At 52.5% G+C, this 26709-nt stretch overlaps 2 protein-coding genes across 2 annotated transcripts; one reads left to right on the forward strand and one right to left on the reverse strand.

The window, feature by feature from the left end:
* The first annotated feature begins 1531 nt into the window (after nt 1-1531).
* On the forward strand, nt 1532-22193 carry AP1G2 (adaptor related protein complex 1 subunit gamma 2). Its single transcript, XM_033170059.1, has 21 exons — nt 1532-1735; nt 2284-2408; nt 4979-5120; nt 5226-5322; nt 6188-6264; nt 7714-7809; nt 9364-9444; nt 9799-9897; nt 10566-10621; nt 11939-12052; nt 12142-12282; nt 12912-12966; nt 13509-13631; nt 15524-15613; nt 15761-15891; nt 16543-16647; nt 17594-17750; nt 18589-18706; nt 20183-20349; nt 20977-21075; nt 21587-22193. The coding sequence occupies exons 1-21, from the start codon at nt 1532-1534 to the stop codon at nt 21689-21691; spliced, it is 2382 nt and encodes a 793-aa protein (XP_033025950.1). The 3' UTR covers nt 21692-22193.
* Nucleotides 22194-22891: 698 nt separating this feature from the next.
* THTPA (thiamine triphosphatase) lies at nt 22892-26161 on the reverse strand. Its single transcript, XM_033169989.1, has 3 exons — nt 26048-26161; nt 24101-24739; nt 22892-23033 (listed from the first exon to the last, which is right to left on the reverse strand). Exons 1-3 carry the CDS (start codon nt 26109-26111, stop codon nt 22897-22899), a joined length of 840 nt encoding a protein of 279 aa, XP_033025880.1. The 5' UTR covers nt 26112-26161; the 3' UTR covers nt 22892-22896.
* Between the last annotated feature and the right edge of the window lie 548 nt (nt 26162-26709).

Below are 26709 nucleotides of genomic sequence, written 5' to 3' on the forward strand. Positions count from 1 at the left end.
CTTTGGCTCAAGGCGTATCTGTCTGTCAACTGATCCCTCCCTTCCGAATTAGCTTTAAACTTCGGTTAACTCTGCCCTAAAGGTAAAGGGACCCCTGACTATTAGGTCCAGTCGCGGACGACTCTGGGGTTGCGGCGCTCATCTCACTTTACTGGCCGAGGGAGCGGGCATACAGCTTCCGGGTCATGTGGCCAGCATAACTAAGCCGCTTCTGGTGAACCAGAGCAGCGCACGGAAATGCCGTTTACCTTCCTGCCGGAGCAGTACCTATTTATCTACTTGCACTTTGACATGCTTTCGAGCTGCTAGGTTGGCAGGAGCAGGGACCGAGCAACGGGAGCTCACCCCGTCGCGGGGATTCAAACCGCCGACCTTCTGATCGGCAAGCCCTAGGCTCTGTGGTTTAACCCACAGCGCCACCCTAAACACACACACAAAAAGGATCCGAATGAAAAAGTCCATTTCTGGGTCTGGCCAGCAGAGGGCGCCCCGGGGTCCAGGTAGCCACAGAAGTTCAGGTGAGTTTACCTGGCTGGTTTACATACTGTTGTCCGGAAATGCAATAAGTTGACTAAGCAGAAGGGGAGGATAGAGGGGGCACCAGCTGCCCCTCTGTGTGTCCCCAAAATATCGGGTTTTCGTGAAACAAAGAAGAAACGGTGTGCAGTGAACCCCTGGACAGGTGAGGACGAGAGGACCAAAGGAAAGGAATGAATGGAAAATTAAGTGCTGGTGGGAGTTAAGATAAGGGGGTGATCATCCCAAAAGAAGGGTGCTAACATGCAAAAGAGGGGGCCTTGGGTTCTGTGGGGGTGTCTGGTGGCCTGCTAAATTTGCCTGCAGCTCATGTGCATATGCATTCAAAGTATGCACATTTTAAACTGTCCATCAAAGTGGAAGGAGGGGTTAAGGGAAAAGAGGAGAGGGAGAGAGTTTCGCTGAAATATCTGAAAGGCTATGCTCAATTGAAACTCACAATTGTGGGGGCCTACACTGAAGGGGAAGTTTTGGGGCAGGGAGAGGCTGAGAAGTAGGTGCTTTTTATGGTACAGGATTGAAATTCGAGACTCGAGATGAGCAGAAAGATATTGACTGAGCTTAAAGCCTCCACAAAGGGCTTTTGATTTCTGATCCGGAAATCGTCTGCAACGAAGGCCACTTTATGGAACCAGTTCAGTTCTGTGCTTTCCAGTGCTAATGTGGATTAGTCCTCTTCTTCCCCATAAATGTGGAAATAAAGTATTGGGGGGGAGGGAACCTTCCCTTTTACTACTCGTCAAAGGGTGCTAACTAATTTGCATTAAGCGATTTAGACCTAGCGGCAGGTTGCTGGCATCCATCCCTAACAGGAAGCAGCCTTGAGTCCGAGCCCAAGGAATACAGGCACTCTGCACATGCTCAGAAGCAACCTGTTGTTACTTTCGGCCTGATTTCCAATCAGACATGCTCCCTGAAATATGGAGCATGAGAATTGGAGTAAGAGTTGAGGTTCCTGCAGGTGCCCCCCCAAATTCTGCTCTTCACCTCTAGGATGCCGGAAGCACCTCTCACGTTGCCGGTCCTGATCCGGACGATACGGAGCGCACGGACCCAGGCGGAGGAGCGGGAGCTGGTCCAACGAGAAAGCGCCAAGATTCGGGGGGCCTTCCGGGGAGACGAGCCCGACACCCGCGCTTCCAATTTAGCCAAGTTGCTCTACATCCACATTCTGGGCTACCCTGCCCATTTTGGACAGGTATACACCCACACGGCACGTGGGGAACTGTAGTTCGTTAAGGGAGCTGGGGGTTGCAGCACTGCGAGGGGTAAACTACAGTTCCCATGATTCTTTGTAGTGGGGGGGTGGAACCTTGGCTGTTAAAAGTGCTCTAAAAGTGTCCTAAGTGTATTTTATTTTATTTAATAAAAATTTATACAGCGCTTGATGTACAAAGTTCTGCCCCACCCCCACCCCCCAACTTAATTTCCTCACATGTCCTCGCAACAGCCGTGTGAGGTGGTTTTAGGAAGGCAAGACTGAGCTTAATGGCCGAGTGAGGATTTGAACCCAGGTTCCATTTAGCTTCTTCACAGCGACTCGATATACAAGTACACCCCATAATAAAACCCTCTGCTAATATTCCCAAATGCCAACCCCCACTGGACAGCAACCCGTAAAGGTCCCAGTGGGGATACACTGGGCGTACGGATCGGTTCTGGGATTTAGCCTGGGGGTTTAATCGATCGGAGGTTGTAATCAATAATTGTGTGTTTCTCTTTCCTTATTATATTGCTTGAACCCAGATGGAGAGCCTGAAGCTAATGGCCTCCCACCGTTTCCACGAAAAGCGGATCGGCTACCTTGGCGCTGCCCTCCTGTTGGATGAGAACCAGGACACTCACCTTCTGCTGACCAATAGTATCAAGAAGTGAGGGGTGAAATTGAAGTGGGTTTGCGTGGGGGTGGGGGGTGGGGGGTGGGGGAGCAGAAAGAGAGAGTGGTTTCCCCCACAGTGGACTAGGACACATTTGGGAACGGAAACCTATTATTTAGGGCAGAAGCTTTCAGCCTTTTTGAATTCACGGCCTCCTTGACCAGCTACATTTTTTTCTGGTCCTCTCCTCTCTCTCTCTCCCCTCTCTTTGGGGGTCCTCTGGGCAGCCGCTGCCGCCACCCCTGCCCCAAAGACAGGTGCCTCCTCATTCTTCCCCACAGGGGGCCTGGGAAGAGGATGCCCCCAGCCTTTGGAGCCTGGCCAAAGATGGAAAGTGAGGCCAGCATCAGGGCCATCTTAGGGAGATCGGCCACCGTGGCGCGGCGATCCCTCCGGCGCCCCCGGCGTACCGCCTCTCCGCCGCCTCCCTCCCGTGCTTGCCGCCTCTCGGGAGGGGGGTGGGCAAGCGGGGGATGAGGGGCGTGGCACTGGAGCGGCGCGGGGCTCTGCGCGCCCTTCCAGTGCTCCTGGGACGGGAGGCGAGGGCGGCCGGCTCGCAGCCCGCCCGGGACTGGCATGGGTGGCAGCGGCTGCGCCACTGGCACATGAGCGCCCGGCCGACAGCCCGCCCGTGAGGGCGGGGGCGGGTTGGGGAGGGGGGAGCCCAGTATGGCGGCGGGCTCGCAGGGCGACCCTGGGGGGGCGGCGCCCTGGCACGGCGCACCACTAGCCCCTATGGATGAGACGGCCCTGGCCAGCATCTTACCCAGGGAGACAGAAATGGCATCAGTGGGCACTGCCGGGCCTGCATGGTAGAAAAGCTCCCCTTCAGCACTGGGCACTCAGCTTCCAGGCAGGCCTTGCACACGGCAAGCAAAAGAAAGGCCAGCATGGCAAACAGCACCCCCTGGCCAGCCCCAGAGGCACCCTTCGCCTGCGGAGCTTGTATTAGGGTTGCAACAAACAGCTGTGCAAGCTTTTGAGAGACAGAGACGTGAGGGCATCGTGGGGGGGGGAGGAAAGAGGGACAGAGGCCAGTGTTTCCTGCGGCACCCCTGACCAACATTCAAGGCACCCCAGGGTGCCAGGGCACACTGGTTGAAAACCACTGATTCAGGACAAAATAAAAAATAAAAAAATTCCTTCCAGTAGCACCTTAGTGACCAACTAAGTTTGTTCTTGGTATGAGCTTTCGTGTGCATGCACACTTCTTCAGATGCACGAAGAAGTCTGTGTATCTGAAGAAGTGTGCATGCACACGAAAGCTCATACCAAGACCAAACTTAGTTGGTCACTAAGGTGGTACTGGAAGGAATTTTTTTATTTGTTTTGACTATGGCAGACCAACACGGCTACCTACCTGTCACTGATTCAGGGTTATACCGGGGGGAAAGAAACCAAGGCTACATTCACACCATGAATTTAAAGTGCTACGATACCATTTCAAACAGTCACTGCTTTTCCCCCCAAAGGATCCTGGGAACTGTAGTTTTGTTAGGGGGGCAAGAGCTGTTTAGGAGACTCCTGCTCCCTTTCCAGAGCTACGGTTCTCAGAGTGGTTTAACATTTGGTCTGTCTTAAGTTTGCCATATTCCAAGAAGTAAAAATCTGGACACAAAGTTGTTGAACTTTTTTTGGGGGGGGGGGAAGGGTTGCCCAAAACATTGTGGAGCTTTTTTGGGGAAATGAACCTCAAAGTTGTTGAGCTTTGGCCGATTTTTTGAAATTCCCCTGGGACTCTAATTTCGTCATTATAATCCCGGACATGTCCAGGAAATTCCAGACGGATGGCAACCCTAGTCTTTCTACTCTGGGAATTTTAGTTCTGGGGAGAGGATAGGGGTTTCCTAACAACACTCAGCAACCTTAGCAAACTACAGTTCCCACAATTCTAGGGGAAGGCTCTGTTGTTTGAAGTGGTATCCTAGCACCTTAAATGCACAGGTATCGACCTGGTATTTGGGAGTGTGGGCAACTCAGGTGTGCTTCCCGTGAAGATCCTGGGAATCTAGTTTGAGGATTGGATGATTTATGAGGAGGGGAAAGGACCTGCGCTATGGGCTCTGAAGGAACGGCGGCTGAGATTCAGAATCACAGAACTGTGGAGCTGGAACGGGTCCCCAAGGGCCATCTAGTCCAACCCCCTGCAATGCAGCGATCACAGCTAAGGAATCCCTGACAGATGGCCACCCAAACTCTGCTTAAAAACCTCCGAGGAAGGAGAGTCTGCCGCCTTCTGTCTGTTCCACTCTCAAAACAACTCTTAAGGCTTGGGAAAAGACTTGTCGAGGGAACTGGGTTGCTGGGGAGGTTCCTTGAAATGCAATGTTGGGATATCAGCTAGAATATGGCAGCTTAAAAGTCTTCTAAAACACCAGCCTTTCCTCCTGGTTAAAGATGGCGTCCATCGGTAGGTCTTGAGGGTTGAACTTGGGGGTTGAGTAGGAAGGAATATACAGGAGATGGGATATATGTGCCGGAAGGAAGCCGTTCGGGCAGGGAATGTGAGTATTTGAGAAAGCGTTGCCTCTTCCATTCACCTCACTTTCTTTCGCTCTCCTTAGCGACCTCCTGCACCCCACTGCCTGGGTGCAGGGCCTAGCTCTGAGCACCCTGGGCTCCCTGGGGTCGGCGGCCATGTTTCGGGATTTGGCCGGCGAAGTGGAGCAGCTCGCCAGGGTTGGCCAGCCCTCCGTGCGAAGGAAGGTGAGACCCCGAAGCTTTTTCTTTTCTTTAAAAAAGGCAGTTCTGTGGGACACATGGGGACCCCCCGCCCCCCCATAATCCTTTGCTCTCTGCCTCCGCTTCCAGGCCGTGGTCTGTGCTGTACACGTTGTCCGGAAGGTGCCCGATCTTATAGATGTGTTCACTCGACTCGGCGAACAGCTGTTGACTGAACAAAACACCGGTAAGTGCTTTTGTCTCTTCGGCTGGGGCTACTGGGATGCCTGTTCTCCTTCCCCATCATGGCAAGGGGGGGGGGCGGAGAGACCACCCTGGCCTTGTCCACTGGCCAGAAAAGCTGCTGGGAACCTTTCAGAAAGGGCTCTTGTAAGAACCCTTGCCTGAGTTTGCTTTTCTCCTTCTCCCTCCCAACCCCTTTTTCCTTTTGTGTCGTGCCTCTTAAATTATAAGCCGGAGGGAAGGGAGCGTTTTATTACTGGACACTGTGTAAGCCATTCCGGAGGGGCTTTTTTTCCCCTTTTTGCTGACGAAGAGTTTAGGGCTGGGGGAGAAATCTACAAATAAATAAATAAGTCCCAGCTCATACGTGCGTGGATATCCTTCGGTTGCTCAGAACGCTTGAGCCGACCGCTCCGTTGCCGAAGAGAAGGATTGATGCGATGCGGGATGGCGGGGGGAAGATTCTCTTCAGGGGTGTTTTGATGATGAAGGTTGAGAGGAGAGTTCAGGGGTGTATTCAACTCAGTTTTGCTCACGACAAACCCGCCGAAATTGATCGATATAAGTTGGGTCCGTTGATTTCAGTAGGGCTACTCTTTGTATGGTTTGGATGAGTACCCCCCCCCCCCTTAGGAAGGTAAGACGAGGCCCGGAGGGGCCCAGGAGGGAGTTTTTGCCAGAGAAGCGGATCTCGAGGAGCGATTTGAAGGAGATCTCAAGAAAGCGCCGCTCTCCTGTCACATCGAGGCGGTGCAGAGAAACCGGGATCCGGGGAGCCTTGGTGGGCATGGGACTTGGGAATATAGGAGACAGGACTTAGGAAGTCGGGGCAGGATCCGCACCTGGCCTACCTGTCTCTCTCTCCCCAGGCATCCTCCACGGGGCAGTCATGCTGATCTCAGAGATGTGCGAACGGAGCCCGCAAGCCCTGGACCGCTTCTGCGAGGTGAGCTTGGTACCTCTCCCAGCATCCTTTGCAGTTAACGCGCCTTTTGAGCAGGAGAGGGTGGGGAAGGGCAAGCTGCTGCCATAGGACCCTGTGCCTTGCATGGCTTGAGTCCCGGGTTCGAGACCCACATAGCAGGACTGGTTTGGCGCCTACCAGGAAATGGGGATGGGCTGTGGCAGGCCAGAACATGCAACAACCCGAAGAAGGATCTGGCCCTTGAGATTCTCCCTGGGCCACACCCCCTCCCAAGCCACACCCCTTCACCCTCAGGCCACGCCCCTTCCCAGCCTTACTTGGCCCCCTTCTCCCATGTTTCTGGCTGGAGCATATCTTTAAAATTTTGAGGATAACTCTCGCTTGCCTGGACGGCAGATAGGGAAGGGTGTGTGTGGAAGCTAGCCTGCTGCAGAAAGGTAAAATTTGCATGTGTTTCCCCGCCCACCTTTGCCTCTGGCTCCGCCCATCAGTGGCATGCAGCCCTCGGGCAGTTGCCCAGGAGTGAATGCGGCCCTCGGCGTTAAAAAATATTTTCCATTCCCTGGTTTTATCCCGGGTTTAATTGTATAGGAACTTATTCATGTATGCAACAACAGCAGCAAGAATGTTACTGGCCGAAAAATGGAAAGAAGTCCCAGCAAAGGAAGAATGGATGCAGAGACTTATGGAATATGCAGAAATGGCGAAACTTACCGGAAGAATAAGAAATCAAGATAACAAACTTTTTCAATAAAAGAGTGGAAATGGTTTATTGAATATTTACAGATAAATTGCAAGCAGATAAAAACACTTGGCGGGGTTATTTTAATAACCTGCAGCTACGTAAGAGTATATATTTAAAGAAGATCGATAAATGAGTAAATTAGTGAATTTGTATATATGCAGAAGATATTAAAAATAAATTTAAGGAACCGCAAAAAGAGGAAGAAGGAAGTCAAGTTTTGAAACGTCAAAATGATTGTAAAATCAGTGAAATGTATATATCTGAAAAGTATAAATTTAAAATTTATTTTAAAAAATGTTCCCCAACCCCCCCAAAACAGAGGGTGCCCTCTAAAACACCCGTACGTGGCAGCAAGGCCCATTGAAGTCCACAGGTCTTATATGTATAATAGGCAGAGCTGTCAACTTTCCCTTTTTTGCAATGGGAAACGGCGCTGGAATAAGGGAATTTCCCACAAAAAAAGGAAAAGTTGACAGCTATGATAATAGGGCGGTGCTGTCAGGAGGCGTGAAAAACCAGAAGTTGCCTTGGTTTTGGAACTGCCCCATTTTGAGATGGAAAGTGCTTTCTGGATTGGAGGAGAAATCTCCTGGCCCCAGAGGAAGGGGCATTGGGATTCCCGCGAGAGGGCCTTGCGAGGAACAAGAGGCAGGGCTGCAGAGGACGGATGCTTTGTGAGGGGTCTTCTGCTAACCCTGCTTTTCTGTCCTCTCGTTTCCCTCCAGTTTGTGCCTCAGTTGGTGGGGCTGCTCCGTAACCTGGTGGTCGCCGGCTACTCTCCGGAACACAGCATCTCGGGAATCAGCAACCCTTTCCTGCAGGTAAAAGGAGCTCGTCCCCTCCAAACTCCCCTCTTCCCCTGAGCTTCGGTCTCGCCTTTCTTTCCGCAGTTCAAGAGAACCTGGGATGCATTTAAGAATGGCTTCCCAGAGAGAGTTTCAACGGCACAAACACTGAACGATTCAAAACAAAACAAAACAGGTTTAAAAACAATTTCAAATCCAATACAGGTACAGACTGGGATCTTTTTAAATCTTTTTAACACAGGGGTCCCCAAACTAAGGCCCGGGGGCCGGATGCCACCCAATCGCCTTCTAAATCCGGCCCGCGGACGGTCCGGGAATCAGCGTGTTTTTACATGAGTAGAATGTGTGCTTTTATTTAAAATGCATCTCTGGGTTATTTGTGGGGCATAGGAATTTGTTCATATTTTTTTTCAAAATATAGTCTGGCCCCACACAAGGTCTGAGGGACAGTGGACCGGCCCCCTGCTGAAAAAGTTTGCTGGCCCCTGTTTTAACGCCACTTAAAAGGAAGGTCTTCGGCAAAAGAGCAAGGAAACAGCTAGCAATCCCAGAAGCCTTTGCAACTGCAATCCTGTCAGGCTTTGCACTGACCTCGGAGGGCTGTTGGGGTTTGAGAAAGGAGGTTTGGAGGGAGCAATTGTGGTGGATTTCTGGCAGAGGTTTACAGGCTTTTTAGATGCTGTTTCATGTATACACGTGGTACGCGGGAACATAACCCCCCATAAGTGGGGAGGTGCCTGTATTAGCCCAGACACCCCCGATCTCGACTGATCTTGGAAGCTAAGCAGGGTCAGGCATGGTGAATACTTGGATGGGAGACCACCTGGGAATACCAGGCACTGTAGCCTTGAGCCAGTGTGGGTTAGTGGTGTTGGGAATGACACTCTCTCGGAGACGGTGAATTCCAAGACCCCATAGCGTCTCCCAGGAGGCCCCCTCTGGAATAGCATGTCCCTTCAGAGTGCCCATCTGCGACCCTTCTCTTATGAGAAGAGCACACAAGTCTTCTAGCATCACGCAGCAAGAAGAAGGAAACATCCGTAGATCTAAACTACATTTATTTACATTCTATATACAGAGAGTCCATCATCATGTATGTGTTCTCCAAGCTCTACATCACATTACAATAACACTCTCAGGCGGAAGAGATAAGACAGTCTTCCGTTCCCCACACTCTCTCTCAGACACCCATGTGATTAAACTAATCACACCAGCGCAGCATTGGGTACACAAAATCCCAACAAGTGGTTCAGATGCTGGGAGACCAGAGTTCAAATCATGACTCAACTTGCCAGGTGGCCTTGACCCATCACAGTGCCTCAGCTTAGCCTACCTCACAGGGTCGTTGCGAGGATAAAGTGGGGAGGGAGGGAAGGGCGCCTCGAGCTTGTGGGAGCAAAGGTGGGATACAAATGGGGTGAGACAGTAAAATTTGGCTGGGCTTAACACACACCCGTGACCAGAAGGGTGGCGAGTTTGGCTGCTCAGTCTCCTTTTAAAGTCTCCTTTTAAAGTCACCTCCTCTTCTCTACTTCATCCTCACCTCCCTGATAACATCTCTCCACCCAGGTACAGATCCTGCGGCTGCTAAGGATCCTGGGAAAGGACAACGGAGACGCCAGCGACGCCATGAACGATTCCTTGGCTCAGGTGAGCCCAACGTTTGTTGCTGGCGCTGGAAAGAGTGCCCTGGGCGAGGAAAGGAGGGGAGACATTTAGAGGTCTCTGGAGAACAGAGTTCGCTTCACCTTGAACAAAACGGGGGGTCCATTTAGCCTCCACGTTTCCTTTAAAACTTTGCTAGGCCTGGTCTAGATTGTATGACCTAGAACCCTTTGTTAGCAAAGGCTGTACCATTTTGGTGTGTGTGTGTGTGTGTGTGCGGTTGCCATCAATGAAGAGGAAGGAAGAGACCAAGGTGAAGGCCTGCGGGGGGAGAGCGGGGCGGGGAAAACGTCCCAAGCCATAAGCCAGCAAGGCTGCCAATCCTCCGCTTCTTCCCAGGTGGCCACCAACACGGAGACGACGCGGAACGTGGGGAACGCCATCTTGTACGAGACGGTGCTGACCATCATGGGCGTGCGCTCGACCAGTGGCCTGCGGGTATGGCGGATTCGTACGGGCCGGGCGGACTGGGCTGATCCTGCACCTTGCTTGGCTCCTCTTGCATTCAGATCTTTTTTGGGGGGGCTGTTAGGTTCTTTGGGTGCAGATGGAATATTCTGGGCGCCCCCTGGTGCGACGATGGCGCTTCCTGTTTCTAGACCTCACGTACTATCAAAACTGTCTTGCGTTCCCCTAGGGGGTGGGGAACTTCAGACCCCTGATATCAAAGCGGCCCTCCGGACCTCTCTGTTTGGCCCCGGAAGTCCTCTCCCCAGGCCACAACATCCTCAGGGAGTTCTGCCTGGCTGGAGAACCGCGATGATAACTTTCGCTTGCCTGGAAAGAGGATGGAGAGGCCTTTGGGGTCTGTGCGCCTGTTTCCAGAAACCTTTGAGATTTGTGTGGCTTGGATGCAACTTGCATAAGGATAAGACCTGTATCTGTTGTTCTAGCGGCCACTTTTGCCCACTTGCTGCCTCTGGTATGCGGCCCCTGAAAGGTTGCTTCTGAGGGAATGCGGCCCCCGGGCCCCTAAATCTTCCACACCCAGATATCCCAAGCTAGAATCTGCTCGTTCTGAAGCTTTTCCGTTCTTCCTCTGCCCTCTCAGCTCATACAAATGGTACATTCTGAGAATTAAGGACACTTCTCTTTTCCACACCCAGGTTCTCGCTATAAATATCCTCGGGCGATTTCTCCTTAACAAGGATCGGAATATCAGGTACAGAAACCCCACGAAACAAACGAAGCAGTGGAATGACCCAGATAGGGCTGTGGGGAACAACAATCGCCTGAAATTTTCCTGTTGGAATTTTGAAAATATATTTTGGGGCTGAGTCTCCTTATAACACTTTTTACCCTGGCTCCTTTTAAAACGTGGCGCTTGGTTCCTACAGAGGTTTTTAAGCAGAGCTTGGAAGGGCACCTGCCATGCAGGATCTAGTCAAGACTCCTGGGTCGCAGGGGGTTGGACTAGATGACCCTCGGGACCCTTTATGATTGCTCGATTCTGTGGCCTGACATCTTCTTCTCCAGCTTGGGACCACTGAAATTCGAGAAGAGGGTGGGATGTTGGAAGATGGTGTCTGCAATCATGGGCATCGAGCGGATTTTTGAACCCTAGTCCCCAGGTCCTGGTCCGATGCTCTGGCCCCCCGACCCACACCGGCCCACAGCACATAGGGCTGCATTGTCACAACTCGCCTTCCTCACTGGGATTGCAGATCCCTTGTTGCCCCTTTGTGACCTGCCCCCTTCTCCTAATTCTTCGAGGCCCGTTCTGTAGACGCTGGTCTGGGAGAGGGAGCGTGCCCAGAGACCCTCAGTTTCCCTCATGAGCCGCCGCCAATGGCCTCACGGCTGAGGGAAACCGAGGGACGGGGTCGATTCCTCAAATATCTCCCCCCACCCTCAAGACAAGGCAGCCACCCCTTTTCCACGGCACATGGGAAGCAGCTGCGCGATAACCCGGCCTATTAAAATGCATCCTGAGGGACGCGGCGCTTCTTTTCTTTACCGGTGAAACAGTGCGTGAAATTAATTTGCCACACGCTTAATTCAGATTTGCTCGGATCTCCCGGCCGCCCTGACAGAGGTTGTTTTCGGGCCTCGCCGGCCGCCATTTTGGCTGCCCGTGCCATAGTCTCCCGTTTCCCCCTTGTCTCCCACCCGGCAGCGTCCCCTTTCCATCTTGAAGTGAAAGGAGGAGAAACCTTTCCGACTTCCTTGAAGATTGTCTTCTTTGTGCCGGTTCCCTGGTTAGAGAACCAGACTAGGGGCCTGGGAGACCGGGGTTCGAATTCCCGCTCGGCCATGAAGCATGCTAGGGGGGGGGGCTTGGGCCCCCAGTCGCCCTTCTCTCAGCCTATCCCACCTCGCAGGGTTGCTGTGAGGATAAAACAGCAAGGGCGAAGGATAGCCCCGAGCGCCTGGATGGAAACACAGGGTGTAAATGTGATGGATTCAGCGGTCTCCTCATCTCCCTCTCAAGACGTTATTTCCCCCCCCCCCATTTTGTCGGGGGGAATATTCCCTTTAGATACGTGGCTCTAACATCTCTACAGAAATTACTGCAAGAAGAGAACAGTGCCGTTCAGAGGCACCGGGCCACAGTCCTTGAATGCCTGGCCGACCCGGATCCCACCGTGAAGAGGTGAGACGAGGGGGACAGATAAGGGCCGAGGCTCCGGGAGACGATGTCTCTGAGTCGGGAGAATTGCTCGATTCTCCCTCCTTCCTCAGGCGAGCCCTGCAGCTGAGCCTCGCCCTGGTGAACGGGAGCAACGTGAGGACGACCACGAAAGAGCTGCTGGTTTTCTTGGACACCTGCGCTCCGGAGCTGAAGTCGGACTGCGCTTCCGGAATATTCCTGGCCGCCGAGAAGTGAGTCGGGTCCGGCCGTTGCCCGTAGGGGGCGTTGTAGAGAAACCCAGGGCAGGTTTTTTTGGGGGGGGGTGTTGAATTTTGCAGCTTTCGAATTCGCGCATCGAAGAGCGCTCGTGGCAGAGCATGAGAATCTTAATCTTAGGGTCGTTGGGCAAAAGATTCCTGCCACTCTACAATTCTGTGACCTAAGACTTGGGAATTCAAAAGATGTAAAATTAATATGATTTAGTTCTCCTTGGCAAGTGCACAGAAATAATTAAAAACAAGTGCTTGCGCTTATATTATACAGCACATTAAAATTATTTTTATTGTTCATTTTTATTGTGACATTTTCAGAAGGCAAAATTGAAGTCTTTGGTTTTCTGAGAAAGCAGTTTATGTGCTTTCTAATCAAATGTAGATTCGCCAAGCTGAATGTTGTCCAATCACAAAAATAATAGCAGATTTGAATTCCTCACACCCAAAACAAAATATTTTTAAGACCCTCCCTCCCTGAAGAAATTAGCAAAAATTAAGTCCCACCCCTTAAAAACGACATGCCCTGACAGTGTGAGGGGCACTTTCAGGCGGGGCTGTAGGTCTAAGACATTCCTGCTCTTCTCGTTTTCTTCCCTCACCCACTTCAGGTTTGCACCCAGCAAGCGTTGGCACATCGACACCATCCTCCAGGTTCTGACCATGGTAAGATGGAGGCTGGGGTGGGGTGGGGGGCTAGGATCCTTGGGGAGCAGCGGAAAGCTGCGTGGCTCCTGGAAGAGCCTCCCTCCCTCAAGGGGTTGTGTTTGAAGAAGCTTCTCCAAGACCATCTGGACTAGAAACCTTTTTTCTTTTTCTTTTGGGAGGTGCGAGAAACAGAAAGCTGATATTCTCAGGCAACCAAAACACCCCCCCCTACTGTGCCTCTGTGAACATTTTTTTCAGGCTGTAATATTTACTTTCCTCTCCCTGTTTCCAGCACCCCATTGAAACTGCCATTCTAGGTGTGTTGAAAAAGTGAGTTTCAAGGCCCTCCCCCCCTTAAGCAGCACCCTTCACATAGAGCCTACCAATAGCAGCCCAGATTCCTTAGAGTGCCTTCAGAGCCGAGTCCTTGGTAGTTTGGGCTTGTGTGGTGGAGGAGGAATCAGTTTAACATTTTTTAAGGGAAGGAAGGGCCAAGCAGAGACGTATCTCTGAGAAGGAGCGTAGCTCACATTCCCGGTTCCTCTCCTTACCCTCTGCAGGCTGGCTCCTACGTACGTGATGACGCGGTGCCCAGCCTCATCCACCTCATCGGAGGTGCAAAGGAGCTTCACGGCTATGCGGTTCAACAGCTATACAAGGCCCTGACCCAAGATATCTCTCAGGTGTGGGATTGGGGACGGGGGTGATTGGGGGGCAGGGGGGCAGGACATAGAGAACCAGAAGAAGAAGAGTGAGGCTAAGTATCCTGCGCCCACTTACTTACAAGTGAGTTCCACTCAGCGTTTTTTATTATTATTAACTGAACAGAATTTCTATAATGCTTAGCATCAAAACCTCTAAGCTGTTCTTCTTCCTATACATATAGAAATGTAAGGCTGTCGACACGCTGCACTTATCAGCATTGGGCCAGTCGTTGTCTCTTAGCTAACCTACTTCACAGGATTGTTGTGAGGACGCAATGGGGGAGGAGAACCACGTGCACTAACTACCTTGAGCTCCTGGGGAGAAAAGGTGGTATATAAATGTTAATAATAATAATAATAATAATAATAATAATAATAATAATAATAATATAATGTGGGAGGTGTTTTTTTAAGAGGGCGTGAAAGGTTGGCGAGCAGAGTTAGCAGAGGCAGCAGAACCCAGTATAAGACATTAAAATTACCCATAAAATCATATATTAAAAACAACCCCCCCCTAAAAGAAATCCACCCTTCAGAATTACATATTAAAATGCATGTCAAATGTACACGTTTGTAGGCTTGCTTAAACCGAAAAGCGTTTTCAGCAGGCCGCGAAAACGTAGCAGGGCTCACGTCGACGTGGGCACCGGTAGGGTTGGGTTGCCCTGAACTTCCTTGGTGGTCTGGATGGGACACTGAGAGTGAGCAAAGCCAGCCCTGGAAGCTTTATAGGGCCAGGTGGAAAGCTATTTTGGCCCCTTTGTACCACCTGACAATTGCGGGAGTAGAAGCCGCCGTACTGGCCTCCAGCCAGCTGGTGGCGCTCAAGCACAGCAGGCGGCAGACCAGCAGCTCCCCCTGGTGGCAGGAAATAAGACTCAGAGCCCCCAACTTCAAAAGTAAACTCTGGGGTTTCCATTTGCCAGGATCATGAGATTGGATGGCCGTCTGTCATGGATAATAATAATAATAATAATAATAATAATTTATTTGTACCCCGCCCATCTGGCTGGGTCTCCCCAGCCACTCTGGGCAGCTTCCACCAAACATTAAAATACATTTAAAATATCATAGTTTAAAAACTTCCCTTGAGATTCCTGCATTGCAGGGGGGTTAGGCCAGATGACCCTTGGGGTCCCTTCCAACTCTAGGATTCTCCGATTCTATGCTCCGAAGGGTAAAAGTCAATGACGGTGCTTCTGCACCAGAAACAGTGGGCCTAAAATCTTTGTTCTGCGCGGCCTCCCTGTATTTAACCTTAGCAGAGACACAGCTGAACGGCCCCCCCTTGCGAGCTCAGTTTTTGTTTTGCACAGAGCCTCCCTGGGGCTAGTTTCCACCTCTCGGCCTTAACCTACCTCACAGGGTTGTTGTGAGCATACCATGGGATAACCCCTAGTCCCTTATGCACACCCACCCCGAACCCCTTGCGAATAAACGTGGAACGAAAGGCAGCCTTTGCCAACCTGGATACCGCGGTACTACAACTCCCATCAGCCCCACCGGGCCTAAAACTGGGGCTGATGGTAGTTGTAGTCCGACAATACCCAGGCGGTGCCCCAGTTGGCAAAACAGCTTACATACATGGCGCTGCATGGCGGAGCCCTCAATCTATCTTCTTCCCTCCCAGTGTGGTGTAGTGGTTAAGAGCGGTGGACTCGTAATCTGGGGAACCGGGTTCGCGTCCCCGCTCCTCCACATGCAACTGCTGGGTGACCTTGGGCTAGTCACACTTCTCTGAAGTCTCTCAGCCCCACTCACCTCACAGAGTGTTTGTTGGGGGGGGGGAAGGGAAAGGAGAGTGTTAGCCGCTTTGAGACCCCTTCAGGTAGTGATAAAGCGGGATATCAAATCCAAACTCTTCTTCCCAGCAACCCTTGGTCCAAGTGGCCACCTGGTGCATCGGTGAATACGGCAACCTCTTATTGGACGGCAGCTGTGAAGAGGTGGAGCCCACTCAGGTGAGGAGTCAGAAATTGAGGGTGGGCATTTTGTGGGGAACATCGAGCAGGGGAGATTTGCTCACACCCCCTGGGGAAAAAAACATCCCACTTCATTATGGCTTTCCCTCTTTCTCCTTTCTCCACAACCCCCCCCCCCCCCGGCAGGTGGACCCAGAGGAAATGGTCTCCATGTTGGAGCGAGTGCTGCAGTCGCACGTCTCGCTGCCGGGAACCAGGGCCTACGCCCTCACCGCCCTCATGAAACTTGGGACCCGTCTCCAGGGCAGCGACATCAAGTGAGCTCACAGCCGACACCGACACCCTCTCAGCCTCGCAGGTTCACCACGGGTTAAGGGCGGGAACGCACCATAACCTGCAAAGCACACCGATTCCCCCGTGGAACCCTGGGAGTTGTAGTTTGAGCTGCAACTCCCAGCGCCCTTAGCAAACAAAAGGTTCCCAGGATTTTTTGTGGGGTGGGGAGTTGTGTACTTGGTTTAGGCTCGTAGCCTCAACTTCCCCTCTTCCTAAGCCAGACCTCAGGGGTGGGATGGACGTTGGTGATCTTTGGTAACCAAGAGATTCAAACGCCAAGAAAGGAGATTCCAACTTAAAACATAAAGGTGGGCCTTCTGGCGGCAAGAGCTGTTCGACAGGGGAAGGGACTCCCCCAGAAAGCAGTGGGTTCTCCTTCATTGCCGGTTTTGGAACCAGAGGTTGGATGGGCCATCTGTCAGGGATTCCCTTCCAACTCTACAATCCTACGACTCTACGATTGGCAGGGTGTAGCGGTGCCAGGGGTTGGACCATCCTGTGAGGCCTTTTGACACGTGAACTGATCTGCCTCTGCAATATTTCCCACCTCACCCTGCGTCCTGCTTCTCTGCCTGAGCTCGTAACCTCTTCCCCTCAATTCTTTTTCCCCCCACCTCTCCCGCCCTGAGAAGTCGGATCCGGAGCCTGGTTTCCATTTACTGCAGCTGCCACGACGTGGAGCTCCAGCAACGGGCGGTCGAGTACAACGCCCTGTTCCGGAAATACGACCACCTCAGGTACTCCTGGCAAAGGCGGGCGCCTGGTACTGCTCTCGTTCTCGGGCGCTCTGCATATTCTGACTTCCCGCGTCGGCGTTTCCATTCACACAACACCCGTTTTTAAGCTAGCTTCCCCATTTAACCCCGTCCCAAGTTTGAGCGCTGAAAACTCTGCTCCGAACGGCCTTCCGCCTTGACAGTCTTTGCAAACGGTCTTTGTGGGTGCTCACGGGAGGCCTTTGGCAGCGCCTAGAAAAGACCCTGATGTTGGGAAAGATGGAGGGCACAAGGAGAAGGGGACGACAGAGGATGAGATGGTTGGACAGTGTTCTCGAAGCGACTGGCATGAGTTTGGCCAAACTGCGAGAGGCAGTGAAGGATAGGCGTGCCTGGCGTGCTCTGGTCCATGGGGTCACGAAGAGTCGGGACACGACTGAACAAGAACACTGTCCAACCATCTCGTCCTCTGTCGTCCCCTTCTCCTTGTGCCCTCCATCTTTCCCAACATCAGGGTCTTTTCCAGGGAGTCTTCTCTTCTCATGAGGTGGCCAAAGTACTGGAGCCTCAACTTCAGGATCTGTCCTTCCAGTGAGCACTCAGGGCTGATTTCTTTAAGGATAGATAAGTTTGATCTTCTTGCAGTCCATGGGACTTTCAAGAGTCTCCTCCAACACCATAATTCAAAAGCATCACTTCTTCGGCGATCAGTCTTCTTTATGGTCCAGCTCTCACTTCTGTACATCACTACTGGGAAAACCACCAGTACCCAAATCTGGTTTGCAAACCTTTATTCCTGACACGCAGGTCATAGGATGGGTGAGGAGGGTTGACTGCGGAAACGGCTGTGCCAAGTCACCGGCAGATAAAATCTCTCTCCTACCCTGCTTCCCCACTCTGTTTCCAAATAAATGCCCATAAAAGACCCGCATCTCTTTATCCCCCCCCCCCACTTTCTTCCTGCCAGAGCGTCTGTCCTGGAGAAGATGCCCTTAGTCGAGAAAACCAGCTACAATGAGGAAGGAAGTGAAAAAGAGCAGAATGGAAGAGAGGGCGCTGTTGCTCCTCGAATCCTGGAGGTGGCGCCAGCACCCAGCAACGTCCAGCAACAGGACTCTGGCCAGGTGGGGAGAGGCTTCGCCAAGAGGTTGGCACCAGGGGGCACCTGGGAGCAGGGCAAACCCCGAACTTGAGGCCAAGGTGACATTTTGGAGCGGGGAGCAGCACATAATCCAGGATTGCCAATTCCAAATAAGGATCTGAATTTAAGAGCTGGCCAATCTGCACTCCCCCTAGACTGGCAGCGCCACAGCGGAACCCAAACATAAGGCCACTGAATGCTGGGTTTTGAAGAGCCCAGCTGTTAATTTGGCCCGCCTCCTTTTATAAACCGCAATCCTGTATGATCTCGACTCTTTCCTTACACGGATCAGTTCGGCAGAGAGAGAGAGCCCGTTGCTGCACCGCAGAAAGACCAAACTGGAACCAAACTGGGGGCTGGGGAGGGGGGGGATGATGAAACCCGAACCCAAGCCCTGATTTTGAAAGGAGGCGTTTCCAGAGCACAGCTCGTGAACCACCTGTGCCCCGTGAGCTTCATCCACGCGGTCCGTGGCGGAAAAAAACAATTAATCGATTTTTCTTAATAAGTTTATTATTGATATGCCGCTCAGCTGACTAGGTTGCTTCCACATTGAGCACAGCACATAAAAATGACTAAACCACTGGCGGAAAAACCACTAAGCGATCCACCAAGACTTTCAGCAATTTTAAAGTGGTCTGAACACCCACAGCCCTATTTTAATGTGTGTGTCCCCTCCCCAGGGCAGTGGCTGTGCTGTTTCTGTTGCCTCCTTTCCCAGATTATCACTGCGTGATAATGCTGGTACCCAGCAGCCCGCGATGGGACTCTCCCCCCACCCTCGCCATCCCCTCTTCAACACTCCCTTGCTTCCCCTGTAGGTCTGTGATCTTTTGGATCTCCTTGGAGGCCCCGCAGATCCCCCTCCAGCCCAGCCCAGCACCGTCGCCCCGGCGGTGGAATCCTTCCTCGATTTCCTTGGCGATCTGAAAGCCCCAGGTATGTTGACCCAAGAGCTCTTTGCGGGTGGGGAGGGAGCCGCTTGCTTTTCGCAGCTCGATTCTTGCCAAGACCCTTTCAGGAGAGTCTGCAAAGGACACTGCGCACCCCCAAGTTTCCTTTCATTCCATCACTGCCCTCTGGGGGTCCTCAGAACAGATGAAATAAAGTGAGGAGCTTATTTCTCCATCTCACATGGGCATTTCTGAGCAAAAGCACCGCCCCCTTTAACAACAGCTGTAGTGCTCTTCTTGTAACCATGAGCACTAGAATATACACTATACCTGTATACCTGAAGGAGCGTCTCCACCCCCATCGTCCAGCCGGGACACTGAAGTCCAGCTCCGAGGGCCTTCTGGCAGTTCCCTCACTGCGAGAAGTGAGGTTACAGGGAACCAGGCAGAGGGCCCCTTCTCTGCAGCGGCACCTGCCCTGTGGAATGCCCTCCCGTACCATCTGCCAAGGAAATAAACAACTATCTGACTTTTAGAAGACATCTGAAGGCAGCCCTGTTTAGGGAAGTTTTGTTTGACGTTTTAATTTTTGGTATATCAGTTGGAAGCCACCCAGAGTGGCTAACCCAGTCAGATGGGCAGGGTATAAGAAATAATAATAATTAATATTATTATTAGGACTTTTTTTTAGCCGGAACTCAGTTCCAGCATCTCTCAGGTGTTCTAAGAGAGCAAGGGAGGTGTTTGTGGTGAGTTCTGGCTGCTTTCCCCCCTAGAAAAATACTTCTTCTTCTTCTTCTTCTTCTTCTTCTTCTTCTTCTTCTTCTTCTTCTTCTTTTTCCTATTACAGTGGACCCTCTGGATACGAACTTAATTCGTTCCGGGGGTCCGTGCGCAACCCGAAAAGTCCGCAATAAGAGGCGCTGCTTCTGCACATGGCGCGATAGAAGCGCATGCATGCGCAACCGGAAATATACACTTCTCGGTTTGCCACGTCCGCAACCCGAAAGTTACGTTACCTGAGGTACCACTGTATTATTATTGAAAGCTGCTGTTTTGAGTAGTGCAACAAAGGGAAAGCTGCAGGGTCCAACGAAACCCCTTCTATGAATGGCGCTCATAGCATTTCCAGAGAAAAGAGACCAGGCTGGTCCTTGCTAGCCACGTGGGCCACAGATTATTGTGAAGGGTCCAACACCAGGGTCCAAAGAGGCCTCTTCCTAAAGGGGGAATCTAGAAGCTGTGGCCTCTGAGCAGGAAGGTCACAGTGCCAGTCCTTGTGTACGCTGCCTGGGGTGACTCAAGAGGCGAGGGAAAGGCCCTTTGCACATGCTCAGGTGCGCCCTGCGACCACTGCAGCAACGTACCCTGCCCAAGCCTTGGCGTTCTGGACACATTCCGGTTAGGAATCCTGCACAGGGACTTGGTGAATTTCTGTACCGCACAGGGTGGTTGGCCGGAGGGGAGCTGAACTTAGCTGGCCACCCTCCTCCCTCGCCTTCCCTTGCTTCCCTCCCCGCAGCCTCCGCCATCGCCCGCATGGTTGCGTACGAACAAGACGGCCTGCTGGTTGAGTTTTCCATGGACCGGCCGCCGCTGGAGCCCACGTTGCTTCTCATCACGGCCACCGTCTCCAACAGGAACCCCGGCGACGTGGCCGGGTTTTGTCTGCAAGTGGCCGTCCCCAAGGTGAGGCCTCGGGTGGCTTTGGAAGAGGGTTGGATGAGATTGCGGAGGAGGCTACGAGCCACAGCGGCCGTGCCCCCTCTCCACGGCCAGAGGCAGTGAGGCTTCTGAATATGAGTTGCTGGGAATCACAACTGAGGAGGACCGCTGTGGCCGTGGGGTCTTGCTTGTGGGCTTCCTCGGTGGGGCATCTGCTGGGCCACTGGGAGAAAAGGATGCTGGGCTAGACGGGGACCCCCTTTGGCGTCAACCAGCAGCCAAGAACATCTTCTGATGTTCTTAAGAGGAGGGGCAGCCTCATTTATGCGCCTCCCAGTGCCAGAGGCCAACAGGGCCGCCCAGTGAAGGGTTTCTGGGCAGTCTAAAGGAAGTAATTCTTCACACGAACTATGGAACTCACTGCCACAGGAGGCAGTGACGTCCAACTTGGAGGAGGGTTTAAAAGAGGATTAGACAAAGGGATAATGCTGTCAGCCATAATGTTTTAAATTGCAAATGAAATCCTTTTGCAGGGCAGGGAGGGGAGAAAGCAGGAAGGCAAACGGCCCTGGGTTTTGCAGGGGTCAAAAACTGTTTTTTAAAAATAATGATATGCATTGTTTGGACTTTCGCCTGCTCCTCTTCTGACAGTCCTTCCAAGTGGAGCTGCTGGCCCCGAGTGGTTCTACAGTCCCAGGCCAGGGTGGCGCCCCCATCACCCAGCTCATCCGAGTACTGAACCCCAAAAAGGTAAGAAGAGTGAGAGGAGTGGGGATTAACCTGTGATCTGAGCAGCGATGTCATTTCCTGCCTGGCCATCACTTAAAGCAAGGTGGTGACATCACTTCCTCTGTTAAGAGACAAGAGCAGAGACTCTATTGCTCAAGCTCCCTGCGGGCCACTTCTGTTGGCAGCATCAGAAGGAGGTTTCCCGCTGAAAACAGGAAGTGGCACCGTCACGCTCTCACATCACAAAGACAGCGGTGATGTCACTTCCTGTTCCTTCAAGGAGGGTACTCTCCAGCAGCCTCAGCCACCCGAATTCACTCTCTTTCCCCATTTAACACAACACGCGTCGCCCTCGCTCTTCCAGCAACGGTAAGGACTAGCGGCTTAGCTCTCGTTAAAAAAAGGAATGAACGCTGGGATTTCTGTAGCGTCGAATCCAGAGCTTTCTGTTTTGCAGAACGCGGCTTTTAATGTTTGCAAGCAGAGATTATACACCCAGCGTCAAGTAAGTTTTATCCCTTTCTGATTCCAGCTCCCGCTCCGCATGAGGTTACGACTTGCCTACACTCTCCCCTCTGGAGCGCTGGTGCAACAGATCAAGGAAATCAACTCATTCCCCGAGGCTGCCTGGAAATGAAGAGCGAGCAGCAGCCCCCTGTACCCCCTCCCTCCTCGACAGGTTCCCCTAACATGCACTCCACTCCAAGGGAAGGGAAAGGGGGGGGGGTGAAAAACCCTTGCAATGACACCATCCCACCACCAGGTGGCGCCTTTGCTCCAGGTGGGTGCCCCAAATAACAACACCCATGGGTGTTCCCCTTTTGCACAGGCGGAAGGGCAGAGGGCGCCTCTCTCACCGGATCCAAAGAGGTATTTCCGAAAGAGGGAGGCGGGAGGGAGAGGGGGAATCCCCGTCTCAGGCAGCCCACTTTCTCCCTCCCTCACTCCCAGCTGCCGGCAGATCAATTCAATTGATCAGCCAGATGGGGGGAACTCCACAACAACTGAGCGAGACTAAATGGAAATCAATGGAGATAAAGAGTGGGTTGGGGGTGGAGGGGGGGGAAGCCCTCTTTAATAAAAACAAACACAAACACCAGCTATCCCTCTTCATTGCCGGATTCGGGTTTTTTCGCCTCCAGTCGTACTGCTGGTAGGTTCCAACAAACCTCCCCTCCAGACGCCGGCTGGCCCCAGCGATAGCGACGCTGCGGTTGATGCACACCCACACTGAGAGTAGTGCAAGAACCACCCCAGGGAAGCCCTGTCTCTCTCCTTTAGCATTCCGTCGGGCGCTGTTACACTATGCAAGGGCGGTGAGTTCCGCAGATCCACAATATGTGACATGTGCCTCTCTCAAGTTGGCGCCCTCCATATGGGGCTGCTGGAAGTGGCTTGTGGGTGTGTGCCAGCTTGGGCGAGGCCACGCTGCGTCCATCTCATACTTCCTTTCTCTCTCCCCTCGCCCCCGTCTCTCAAACCTGCCCCCTGCCGCTCTCCATCGAACGGCCTTTGAGCGTGAATAAATGTCTCCTCAACGCATTCTCTGCTCTTGCGCAACAGGGCCCACGCCTGGCAGTTTCGCAGCAGGGAGCCCCTCTGCCCAGGCCCAGCTGCTATTGGCTGACCTGCTGTGATGTCACGCAAGGGTTCCGCGGGATGTCGAAAGCCATTCCAGATGTTGGATGGAGTTGGAAGGTTTGGCAGAGGGGGAAGAAAGGAAGGATGGGAGGGAGAAAAGTGGCCCAAATTGTCCTCTCCGTCCAGGTAGCAGAGTCTCCCGGACAACCCAAGCGTAGCAGCCCACCCCCCCACCCCAAACCCCCGTTTCTCCAGCCCCGGTCAGTTCCCCTCCTCATCTGTTGAAGCTCTCACTTTCCTCAGCGACCCGGCTCTCACGAGGGCCTCGTAGTGCGCAGGTCTGAATTTATGCAGGTAGACAGACATCTTGCCAGGAATCGGGGTTTTCACATCCAGGCCTGCCAGGGAGACCAGAAAGAGAGGAGAACGTTAATTCGGAAACAGGGCGAGACCCGGAACGGAATTCCGAACCCACCCAAACGCCATTGGGATGTAGAGGACTAAGCATCAAGCAATTTCCGTTTGTATTTCGTACTTTAAAAAAATGTTTTTGGAGGGGCGCTTAAGAAGAGGGAGAAAGGTCTCGTTAATCAGGCTTAAAAATGTTCAAAATACCGGTACATAAATCGTAGGGCTGTTGCCAGGTCATCTAGCGCCACCCTCTACAGTGCACCCCTCCAGTATCAGAGGGGTTATGCCCTCAAATACCAGCTGCTGGGAAACAGCGTCAGGGACCCTTCCTGCTCCCCCCTCCTGCTGAGCGCTGGTCCTCTGTCAGCGGCAGTCCCCTAAGTGAGCTTTTTAGCCCCTGAGGATAGGCTCCCAGGGTCACTCTGCAGAAGGCGCACGAGGGGTTGTTCTGTACCCTGTGTGCAAGTTTACAGAATCACAGACCTGGAAGGGACCCCGAGGGTCATCTAGTCCAACCCAAATTTGCAGCTGTCCCATACGGGGATTGAACCTGAAACCTTGGCGTTCTCCAACCAACGGAGCTATCCAGGCTGATTCTGTTATGTACAATGGAACCTCGCGAGAAACACCACTCGAGCCGCCCCGGAAGAAAGTTCCGGAGCACTCCAAATCGTCCGCCCGTGCCCAGGAAATAGTAGATCTAGCTTAGAAGGCAGCATGTGGAGATCCGCAGCCATTGTTGCGTTGCGTCCCCCGATTATAATTACAAGATGATCTTAGAAGGGGCGTGGCTGTGACTTTCACAGAGGGGACCCTGCATTTCTGAACCTGCCACTGCGCTATTTTGTCAGGCCCTTAGGTGCTTTCGGAAGAGGATCGGACCAATTTGTGGAGCCCCAATGGGAATTGTGAGTGGGGAGGGCACTGGTGTTGTCCTATTTGTGGGCATCAATGGGGGGGGGCATGTGATGGGCCGCTGAGAACAGGAAGCTGTTCTTTGGCCTGATCCCCGCTAAGAGGGCACTTCCTGGGACAAAATGGCCAAACTCCTCACCCAGCATACTTCCCAGCTCCTGTATCCTCTGCAGAGCCTCTGGAACTTCCTGCTCCCGCAAAACTATGGCCTCCACCTCTCCCACGGCATAGCCAAAGTCCATCTCGTCGAGATCCACGGTCAGGTGGAGGCTGTCCAGGCGGTATTTACACCGCCGGGTGACGAAGCTGGCAAACTCCTGCAGGCCCTGCTCCTCCACGGCTCTGGCCACATCGCTCTGCCAACCCGCGGCCGGGTCCACACCCAGCAGGCCACAGACGCGGGCCACGATGTCTCGGGGGCAGGTCACTTCCTGGTATTGCGTGGCCAGGTGCGTCCTGCCAGCGCCCTCTATTGGCTGAAGCGGGTGCTGCAGCTCGTGGCTCCGGGCTCCGGCTGGCGGTTCCGGAAGGTCCTGTTGCCCCTGACTAGCGGCGGCGCCCTCTAGTGGCTGCGGGGGGCATTTCAGCTCCCAGCCAGCCCCTTCGCGCAGCCGGAGCCAATGATCTGCTAGCGTGAGGCGCCAATCGGGCACGTCGTAGTACCAGTCGCGGAAGGAGATGCTGCCTTCCGGCATCGCCCCCAGCGCCACCAGCTTCTGCACGGCGTCAGGCCCAAAAAGGAACTTCTGCTCCACCTCAATGGAGCCCGAGGCGGAATCTGTGCAAGGGAGCAGGAGCAAATTAATTCTATATATATGTACATAAATATTAAAATCTGATTTCCCCACCCCTTTCCCCACACATTCCCCGACACAATTCTGCATCGGCCCCATCCTGTTCGGAACGCTTAACTTTTGAAGTGCTTTTGTAAAGTAGGAGGCAGAAAATAAACCCCGGGTTCAAGTCTTACCTGCCAGCCAGCTACAACCTTGACTTGAAATAAATTTCTCGTCCCAGAGGTTTTTTTTTGGGGGGGGGGAAGCGGGGGAGTCATTGCTTGCCAAGCAAAGGCAATCTTCTTAATGGCCTTAGCCCTGATTGTTACTTGATTATTTTTTCAAACAACGCCGGACTGGTCAAAATCTGCTTTATTGTTACATTTATACCCCACTGAGTAGAAATTAGCCGACTGTTCTTTACCCTGGCCTTTGACACAGAACAGAAATTTTAGGATCTCCTCCTCCCCATTCTTGTGCCAGTACAGCAATTTGTTTTAAGCATCTTTTAATGCTATATTTTGTTCAATTTACTGCCTGCCTTTCACCTGGAGTTCCCCGGGTAATCCCTATGCCACTTCTCCCCAAGGAGCTTCAAGTAGGACTTTTTACATTCTATGCACTTTTTCCTGGCAATGCTCTGGGGGCTCTTAAAAAAAAAAGTAAAGTTTGTATTTCTCAACAATTGTACAGAGCCATAACTATGGGGTCCTAATAAATGTGACATAGGTTAGGGTCCTGCACAGGGCCAAATTTAGGTTTGATAAGGCCCTAATGTCCTGAAGGTAATGAGGCCCTTCATATGTCCAGCTGTCCTTTTGAACAACAAATTGTCGCTGTTTTTTGTGTTGAATATATGCTATGTGGTAATTGATGGACCTAATACAGTAGTTCCATACACAACACTAAACACTGTTGCTGTATGTGGGTTTTATTTTATTTTATTTTTATCTTATATTTTGGAAATTTACATCCAGTTGTTGTTTTTTCGTTAAATTTTTTGGGGTTCCCCAAGAGAGTGGGGCCCTAAAGCTATAGCTTGTTTAGTTTATAGGGCATTGGTTCTGCAGCATGCCTTAATCCAGCCCCGTTTGGGGTGTCTGTCAGATTATCCCCCAACCCAAAACAACACCCACTTTGCACCCCGCATTCCCCCTCCCCCAATGGCCTCAGCCTTTGCCCCACACCGCCCCCGACCGACGCCCTCCACTGCCAGCCGACTACTGCACGCCGCGCAGAAGCAGCAGCGCCCCCTGGCGGCGGCGGCGTGTCCCTGCGCGGGGGTTTCCCCTTCGGCGCCTCCGACTGACCTTTCCCGGCCCGGGAGTCCGGAGACTCCGCCGCCTCCTCGCCGCCATCGGAGCCCGACGCCATGTCGACGCAAAGAGGATCGCCGGCGAGAAGAATGCACAGAAAGCGAGAAGAAGAATGCAATGCAAAAAGAAACGAATCGATGCACTTTGCAAACGGGGACTTAAAGGGAGACCAAGCGATGCATATATATTAGTTATATATATATAACTAATATATGTTTAAAGCATGCAAAATAATAATAACAAAATAATAATAAATCACAAATGGAGGAAGAGGAAGAGTGGCAAGGCTGCAGATGCTGGCTCCTGGTGGGAGGCGCAAAGGAGCCTGGGAGTTGTAGTTTCCCCGCCCCTTCCTCCAGGCCAGCGAGCAGGTGCTTTTCGCTGCTCGGCTGCTCTCTCTCTTTCCTTTGCTTTTTTTTCTTTCTCTCTCTCTCTCTCTCTCTCTCCGCGCTCTATATTTTTTTATTCCTCTCCCCCTGCGACTGTCTCGCTCCCTCGATCACGGTTGCCACGGCAACAGCAAAGCTGCAATTAAGAACAGCGGGGGGGGGGAGAGGGATTGCATTGCCAAAGAGGGTGGGGGGGCACGCTTAACCCCTTCCAGGCAGGGCCCGGGACGCCTGGGTTCCCCAGGAAGGATAATGGGGAAGAGAGGC

The sequence above is a fragment of the Lacerta agilis genome, chromosome 14, assembly GCF_009819535.1.
Source record: "Lacerta agilis isolate rLacAgi1 chromosome 14, rLacAgi1.pri, whole genome shotgun sequence".
In the NCBI taxonomy this organism is placed as follows: Eukaryota; Metazoa; Chordata; class Lepidosauria; order Squamata; family Lacertidae; genus Lacerta; species Lacerta agilis.

Excerpts from the sequence above, each read along its gene's own strand:
- THTPA (XM_033169989.1), bottom strand. The coding sequence starts at position 26,111 with ATGGCGTCGGGCTCCGATGGCGGCGAGGAGGCGGCGGAGTCTCCGGAC. Across the intron at positions 24,740-26,047 it reads GGACTCCCGGGCCGGGAAAG|ATTCCGCCTCGGGCTCCATT; the intron begins GTCAGTCGGAGG and ends TCCCTTGCACAG. Across the intron at positions 23,034-24,100 it reads GGAGCTGGGAAGTATGCTGG|GCCTGGATGTGAAAACCCCG; the intron begins GTGAGGAGTTTG and ends TCTCCCTGGCAG.
- AP1G2 (XM_033170059.1), top strand. The coding sequence starts at position 1,532 with ATGCCGGAAGCACCTCTCACGTTGCCGGTCCTGATCCGGACGATACGG. Across the intron at positions 5,323-6,187 it reads GTTGACTGAACAAAACACCG|GCATCCTCCACGGGGCAGTC; the intron begins GTAAGTGCTTTT and ends CTCTCTCCCCAG. Across the intron at positions 13,632-15,523 it reads TGACCCAAGATATCTCTCAG|CAACCCTTGGTCCAAGTGGC; the intron begins GTGTGGGATTGG and ends TCTTCTTCCCAG.